The sequence below is a fragment of the Choristoneura fumiferana genome, chromosome 10, assembly GCF_025370935.1.
Source record: "Choristoneura fumiferana chromosome 10, NRCan_CFum_1, whole genome shotgun sequence".
NCBI classification, from domain to species: Eukaryota; Metazoa; Arthropoda; class Insecta; order Lepidoptera; family Tortricidae; genus Choristoneura; species Choristoneura fumiferana.
The window spans coordinates 6,972,359-6,981,009 of NC_133481.1; the positions used below are offsets into that span (position 1 = coordinate 6,972,359).

Genomic DNA, 8,651 nt, shown 5'->3' on the forward strand with positions numbered 1-8,651 from the left:
AGGAGCAGTGACTATAAGGTCGTTTAGATACATAACTATGGATATAAAAACAAGTACGTCTGAGTGATACCCAATTGGTTAAGGAAAAACAGGAAAATCAAGCGAAATTTCGAATAAACCCGCAAAAATTTGAGGTTATGTCACATTTCCGCGAAATTGAATGTGAAGCCAGGAGTAGTGGCTATATATGTCATACAGCTACGCCACCAGGGATCTTAAAACTGAAGAGTCTAGATTGATACCCAGTTTGTTTAGGAGATAGGCGCCGATCAAAGTTAGCTGCCTAAATCCCAACGACAATTTAAGTAAATTTGTGCAAAGTATTATGCCAGCCAGGACTGACTTATATGTGTATAAAGCCAAGATATATATCTTTCAAATTACTAAAGAATGGTGATACCTCACTCTGATTAAAAATAACAGAGGAATTCTCAAAATATTATATTTTGTCCTCGCTGCCTACAACGTTGCCGTTTTTTGCAAAAAAGAAGCCAGAAGCCAGTGACATATAGGTCTTTAGATACATAACTATGGATATAGAACAAGTACGTCCTGAGTGATACCAACTTGGTTCAGGAAAACAGGAAATCAAGCGAAATTTCGAATAAACCTGCATAAATTGAGGTTATGTCACATTTCGCGAAATAGAAGTGAAGCCAGAATAGGGCTATATTATGTCATATAGCTACGCACCAAAGATTTTAAAACTGAAGAGTCAGATTGATACCCAGTTTGTTAGGAGATAGACGCCGATCAAAGTTAGCTGCCTAAATCCAACGACAAATTAAGTCGCATTTCTGCAAAGTATTATGCCAGCCAGGACTGACTTTTATATGTATTATAGCCAAGATATATATCTTTCAAAACATTAAAGAATGGAGTGAACCCACTCTGATTAAAATTAACAGGGAAATTATGATTGGTTATTTGAGTCTTTTTGTATTTTTATTTCAACTCCAAATTTACTTATTACGGGTATCCCGTGAAACATAGTGCTGCTGCATAAGTAGCTAGTAGAAATAAGCAACCTTGAGTATGTTGCGTAGGAAAATTCGTGTCTAAATTCCTGTCCAGCGGTGGTGTAGGGGTTAAGCACGCAGCACGGATTGCTGAGGACCTGGTTCGATTCCCCGCTGGTCTCTTTTTCTGGTTTTCTGTGCGCATCCATGTCTCAGTTTGTATTTTCGAGAGAAATTCTCAAAATATTATTATTTTTGTCCTCGTTGCCTAGAACGTTGCCGTTTTTTCAAATAGAAGTAAAGCCGGCAATGACTATATAAGTCTTTAGCTCATAACTATGGATATAGAAACAGGTACGTCCTGAGTGATACCCAACTTGGTTAAGAAAAACAGGAAAATCAAGCGAAATTTTCGAATAAACCTGCAAAAATTTGAGGTTATGTCCATTCCGCGAAATTGAAGTGAAGCCAGGAGAGTGGCTATATGTGTCATACAGCTACGCCACCAGGATCTTAAACTGAAGAGTCTAGATTGTATCCCAGTTTGGTTTAGGAGATAGGCGCCGATCAAAGTTAGCTGCCTAAATCAACGAACAAATTAAGTCGAATTTCTGCAAAATTTTATGCCAGCCAGGACTGACTTTTATATGTGTAATAAGCCAAGATATATATCTTTCAAAATTACTAAAGAATGGAGTGATACCTCACTCTGATTAAAATAACAGAGGGAAATTCTCAAAAATTATATTTTTGTCCTCGCTGCCTACAACGTTGCCGTTTTTTGCAAAAAAGAAGTAAAGCCAGGAGCAGTGACTATAAAGTCGTTTAGATACATAACTATGGATATAAAACAAGTACGTCCTGAGTGATACCCAACTTGGTTAAGGAAAAACAGGAAAATCAAGCGAAATTTTCGAATAAACCTGCAAAATTTGAGGTTATGTCACATTTCCGCGAAATAGAAGTGAAGCCAGGAGTAGTGCTATATATGTCATACAGCTACGCCACCAGGGATCTTAAAACTGAAGAGTCTAGATTGATACCCAGTTTGGTTTAGGAGATAGGCGCCGATCAAAGTTAGCTGCCTAAATCCACGAACAATTTAAGTAGAATTTGTGCAAAGTATTATGCCAGCCAGGACTGACTTTTATATGTGTATTAAAGCCAAGATATATATCTTTCAAAATTACTAAAGAATGGAGTGATACCTCACTCTGATTAAAAATAACAGAGGAAATTCTCAAAATATTATATTTTTGTCCTCGCTGCCTACAACGTTGCCGTTTTTTGCAAAAAAGAAGTAAAGCCAGGAGCAGTGACTATATAGGTCGTTTAGATACATAACTATGGATATAGAAACAAGTACGTCCTGAGTGATACCCAACTTGGTTCAGGAAAAACAGGAAAATCAAGCGAAATTTTCGAATAAACCTGCAAAAATTTGAGGTTATGTCACATTTCCGCGAAATAGAAGTGAAGCCAGGAGTAGTGGCTATATATGTCATACAGCTACGCCACCAGGGATCTTAAAACTGAAGAGTCTAGATTGATACCCAGTTTGGTTTAGGAGATAGGCGCCGATCAAAGTTAGCTGCCTTAATCCAACGAACAATTTAAATAGAATTTGTGCAAAGTATTATGCCAGCCAGGACTGACTTTTATATGTGTATTATAGCCAAGATATATATCTTTCAAAATTACTAAAGAATGGAGTGATACCTCACTCTGATTAAAAATAACAGAGGGAAATTCTCAAAATATTATATTTTTGTCCTCGCTGCCTACAACGTTGCCGTTTTTTGCAAAAAAGAAGTAAAGCCAGGAGCAGTGACTATATAGGTCGTTTAGATACATAACTATGGATATAAAAACAAGTACGTCCTGAGTGATACCCAACTTGGTTAAGGAAAAACAGGAAAATCAAGCGAAATTTTCGAATAAACCTGCATAAATTTGAGGTTATGTCACATTTCCGCGAAATAGAAGTGAAGCCAGGAATAGTGGCTATATATGTCATATAGCTACGCCACCAAAGATTTTAAAACTGAAGAGTCTAGATTGATACCCAGTTTGGTTTAGGAGATAGACGCCGATCAAAGTTAGCTGCCTAAATCCAACGAACAAATTAAGTCGCATTTCTGCAAAGTATTATGCTAGCCAGGACTGACTTTTATATGTATATAGCCAAGATATATATCTTTCAAAACATTAAAGAATGGAGTGATACCTCACTCTGATTAAAATAACAGAGGGAAATTCTCAAAATATTATATTTTGTCCTCGCTGCCTAGAACGTTGCCGTTTTTGCAAATAGAAGTAAAGCCAGGAGCAGTGACTATATAGGTCGTTTAGCTACATAACTATGGATATAGAAACAGGTACGTCCTGAGTGATACCCAACTTGGTTCAGGAAAAAAAGGAAAATCAAGCGAAATTTTCGAACAAACCTGCAAAAATTTGAGGTTATGTCACATTATCGCGAAATAGAAGTGAAGCCAGGAGTAGTGGCTATATATGTCATACAGCCACGCCACCAGGGATCTTAAAACTGAAGAGTCTAGATTGATACCCAGTTTGGTTTAGGAGATAGGCGCCGATCAAAGTTAGCTGCCTAAATCCAACGAACAAATTAAGTCGTAAAACAGGGTTTAGCACAGTTAAGCTGCTTTACTGAGATACGAAGGAAAAACATGCACTACTAGGTAGCTATCTTTTTATTCGAGAGACAAAACTCAATACTGACATAACAAAACTCAAAAGACCATAGACTTTATTGCTACTCTAACACGCCCCTTCAATAAAGTCCATATAAAAACAAAAAAACAGCATCCAGGTACCACCTGCAACATTACCTCAACAAAAAAAAATATGCTAACCCTACTACAGTAGACATAAAAAATAAGAAACCCGCCCCTTCAAAAATAACAAAAGAACAACACAATACATTATAGAGACAACCCTAACTTTTCTCTAAAATATAAGAACCTTGGACTTGCCAAAGATTTGGTAAATAGATCAGCAATTTGATGTTCACTTTTTAAATACTTCAACACAATCACATTGCTGTCTATTTCTCTTTTTATAAAGTGATATTTATTCCAAATGCTTTACCCTTTTATTATTCTCAGGATTAATTCCTATATTTATTGCAGCCTGATTATCAACATTAATTATAACTGGACTAGACACATGCCTCAGTTATACACGAGCTCAGAGCTAATAATTCTGCTTCTGTTGAAGACAGACTTACTGTACTCTGCTTTCTGGACGACCAAGATATAGCAGAGCCAAATAGTTTAAAAACAAAACCTGTTGTTGACTTACGATCATTAACATCCCCTCCCCAATCAGCATCAACATAACCACACAAATCAGTTTGGTCATCCGCCTTATAGATAAGCTTCAAGTCTAATGTTGCATTGATGTACCTTAAGACACGTTTCAGAGCTTTATACAAAGGTTCATCAGCATAACTTTGAAATCTGCTTAAATATGAAATGCTTGTGCATAAATCTGGCCTAGTATATAAAGCTGCATACATTATTGACCCAATAATTTGCCTACACCTGTTTTCTAAATTTTTATCACAATCCTTACTTTTACTTAAGCTCAACTTACACTCCATTGGAGTCGAATGTGGTTTCGAATTTGTCATATGAAACTTTTCCACAATCTTTGTCAAATAATTTGACTGACTAAGTTTAGTGACCCCATTTGTCAAATCTTGAGTTACCTCAATACCTAAGTAATTAGTCATTACACCTAGATCCTTCATACTAAATTTACTGCTTAAATAAAGCTTTAAGTCTTGGACCTCACTTTGGTTTGAACCAAATATGCAAATATCATCAACAAATACTAATAAGTAAAGTTTACCCTCTGAGGAACATTTTGTGTACAAACAAGAATAATTTTGGGACCGAATAAAACCTTTCTCAGCTACTACTGAATCAAACTTTGCATTCCAACATTTAGGTGACTTTCTTAAACCATACAAACTTTTATTCAATTTGCCTACCTTACTATCTCTATCTTTATAGCCTAGTGGCAATTTGACATAAACTTCCTCCTTAATGTCACCATACAAGAAAGCACTTTTAACGTCCATATGATGAACTGGTAATCGTAACTTATTCGCTATAGCTAACAGAAGTCTAAAAGTTGAAATTTTAGCTACAGGAGCATATAACTCATACAACTCATAGTCATCATTCTGTTGGAACCCTCTTGCTACAAGACGAACTTTAAATTGGTTTGGGTTTCCATCACCATCATATTTAACTCTGTAAACCCACTTGGTGTCGATGACCTTCTTGCCTTCTGGAATTTCTACCTCAGTCCAAGTATTGTTCTCAGCCAAAACCTTCAACTCGTTTTCCATGGCTTCATGCCACTTCTCACTATGTTCACAGTGTACAGCTTCCTCATATGTTGCAGGTTCATTTAAAACACACAAGAAAGCAGTGTCACAGGAATCTAACCAATGTGGTCTTCTTACTATCCTGCCACTACGAGTCCTTACTTGTTCTTCCTCTAGAAAATCTGGAGGAACTTGCTCTTCTGATTTTTCTTCTTCATCTTGCTTTTCAGATTCCTGCTCCACTTCATCACTCTCTAAGAAATCTAGTAAAATAACCTCTCCTTCTCCGTCAACCCTTGTTTGTTTTTTATTTATAAATACAACATCCCTTTGAGTGTCCAAACCTTTGTTCACAGAGTGAGGTATCACTCCATTCTTTAGTAATTTTGAAAGATATATATCTTGGCTTTAATACACATATAAAAGTTAGTCCTGGCTGGCATAAAATTTTGCAGAAATTCGACTTAATTTGTTCGTTGGATTTAGGCAGCTAACTTTGATCGGCGCCTATCTCCTAAACCAAACTGGGTATCAATCTAGACTCTTCAGTTTTAAGATCCCTGGTGGCGTAGCTGTATGACATATATAGCCACTACTCCTGGCTTCACTTCTATTTCGCGGAAATGTGACATAACCTCAAATTTTTGCAGGTTTATTCGAAAATTTCGCTTGATTTTCCTGTTTTTCCTTAACCAAGTTGGGTATCACTCAGGACGTACCTGTTTCTATATACATAGTTATGTAGCTAAACGACCTATATAGTCACTGCTCCTGGCTTTACTTCTTTTTTGAAAAAAAACGGCAACGTTCTAGGGAGCGAGGACAAAAATATAATATTTTGAGAATTTCCCTCTGTTATTTTTAATCAGAGTGAGGTATCACTCCATTCTTTAGTAATTTTGAAAGATATATATCTTGGCTATAATACACATATAAAAGTCAGTCCTGGCTGGCATAATACTTTGCACAAATTCGACTTAATTTGTTCGTTGGATTTAGGCAGCTTACTTTGGTCGGCGCCTATCTCCTTAACCAAACTGGGTATCAATCTAGACTCTTCAGTTTTAAGATCCCTGGTAGCGTGGCTGTATGACATATATAGCCACTACTCCTGGCTTCACTTCTATTTCGCGGAAATGTGACATAACCTCAAATTTTTGCAGGTTTGTTCGAAAATTTCGCTTGATTTTCCTGTTTTTCCTGAACCAAGTTGGGTATCACTCAGGACGTACCTGTTTCTATATCCATAGTTATGTAGCTAAACGACCTATATAGTCATTGCTCCTGGCTTTACTTATATTTTGCAAAAAACGGCAACGTTCTAGGCAGCGAGGACAAAAATATAATATTTTGAGAATTTCCCTCTGTTTTTTTTAATCAGAGTAAGGTATCACTCCATTCTTTAGTAATTTTGAAAGATATATGTCTTGGCTTTAATACACATATAAAAGTCAGTCCTGGCTGCAATAAAAGTTTGCAGAAATTCGACTTAATTTGTTCGTTGGATTTAGGCAGCTAACTTTGATCGGCGCCTATCTCCTAAACCAAACTGGGTATCAATCTAGACTCTTCAGTTTTAAAATCTTTGGTGGCGTAGCTATATGACATATATAGCCACTACTCCTGGCTTCACTTCTATTTCGCGGAAATGTGACATAACCTCAAATTTTTGCAGGTTTGTTCGAAAATTTCGCTTGATTTTCCTGTTTTTCCTGAACCAAGTCGGGTATCACTCAGGACGTACCTGTTTCTATATCCATAGTTATGTAGCTAAACGACCTATATAGTCATTGCTCCTGGCTTTACTTATATTTTGCAAAAAACGGCAACGTTCCAGGCAGCGAGGACAAAAATATAATATTTTGAGAATTTCCCTCTGTTTTTTTTTAATCAGAGTAAGGTATCACTCCATTCTTTAGTAATTTTGAAAGATATATGTCTTGGCTTTAATACACATATAAAAGTCAGTCCTGGCTGCAATAAAAGTTTGCAGAAATTCGACTTAATTTGTTCGTTGGATTTAGGCAGCTAACTTTGATCGGCGCCTATCTCCTAAACCAAACTGGGTATCAATCTAGACTCTTCAGTTTTAAAATCTTTGGTGGCGTGGCTGTATGACATATATAGCCACTACTCCTGGCTTCACTTCTATTTCGCGGAAATGTGACATAACCTCAAATTTTTGCAGGTTTATTCGAAATTTCGCTTGATTTTCTGTTTTTCCTTAACCAGTTGGGTATCACTCAGGACGTACCTGTTTCTATATCCATTGTTATGTAGCTAAACGACCTATATAGTCACTGCTCCTGGCTTTACTTCTATTTTGCAAAAAACGGCAACGTTCTAGGCAGCGAAGACAAAAATATAATATTTTGAGAATTTCTCTCTGTTTTTAATCAGAGTGAGGTATCACTCCAGTCTTTAGTAATTTTGAAAGATATATATCTTGGCTATAATACACATATAAAAGTCAGTCCTGGCTGGCATAATACTTTGCACAATTTCGACTTAATTTGTTCGTTGGATTTAGGCAGCTAACTTTGATCGGCGCCTATCTCCTAAACCAAACTGGATATCAATCTAGACTTTTCAGTTTTCAGATGCCTGGTGGTGTGGCTGTATGACATATATAGCCACTACTCCTGGCTTTAATTATTGGACTCTAATCTTTATGATATAAAAGGACATTCCTGGCAATTTCACACAAAATATGTTTTCTCGCCGGTGGTCCCTTGTTGTGTACTTAATCAAAGCCTTTGCCTCGTGTTTTGTTTATTTTGTGTACATTGCGACTTATTCCATGATGTTTTTACTTATTTTAACACGATCAAAAACGACACTTCTTAATTTGGTCGGATTATCACAGGCAGCTAACTTTAGGCAGCTAACTTCACACCGGTGCATTTTGCACCCAATCATTATCTTGTGGTACGGCCAAATTTACCGCATACCAAACCGCTCATAGTCTAGCTGCACTGGGTTATAATAACTAGAAGGCTGAATTCTGAATTTAAATAGCCAAGGAAAGTTATAAAGAAAACTAAAATTGCAATACTATTTATCAATTCGACACGGTTGTAGTTTAATCTTAAAGCATACGTAACAAAAGCATGACCGATGGATGCGATAAATTTCCAACCAATCACATTAGAGGTTTATCAATTATCAACCAATGAAATCACCAGCTTGCCAATTTTCAACCAATCAGGATTGGTGTTATGCTACTCACACGATGTATTATTAATGATGAAGAACGGCACACACAAACGCAAATGCTTTATTTATTTATTTTTTGTTTTATATCTCTTAAAACGTAATAAATAACTGATGCC

General features: G+C 36.5%; 1 protein-coding gene across 1 annotated transcript in view; it reads right to left on the minus strand.

The window, feature by feature from the left end:
* Positions 1–8,282, minus strand: part of LOC141431737 (DNA repair endonuclease XPF-like) — a 35,154-nt gene extending 26,872 nt beyond the window's left edge. Inside the window, exons 1-2 of the mRNA XM_074092913.1 lie at positions 8,271–8,282; positions 4,978–5,694 (exon numbers count right to left, since the gene is read on the minus strand). Coding sequence (XP_073949014.1) covers positions 4,978–5,694; positions 8,271–8,282 — 729 coding nt within the window. The remainder of the gene's footprint in view (positions 1–4,977; positions 5,695–8,270) is intronic.
* Between the last annotated feature and the right edge of the window lie 369 nt (positions 8,283–8,651).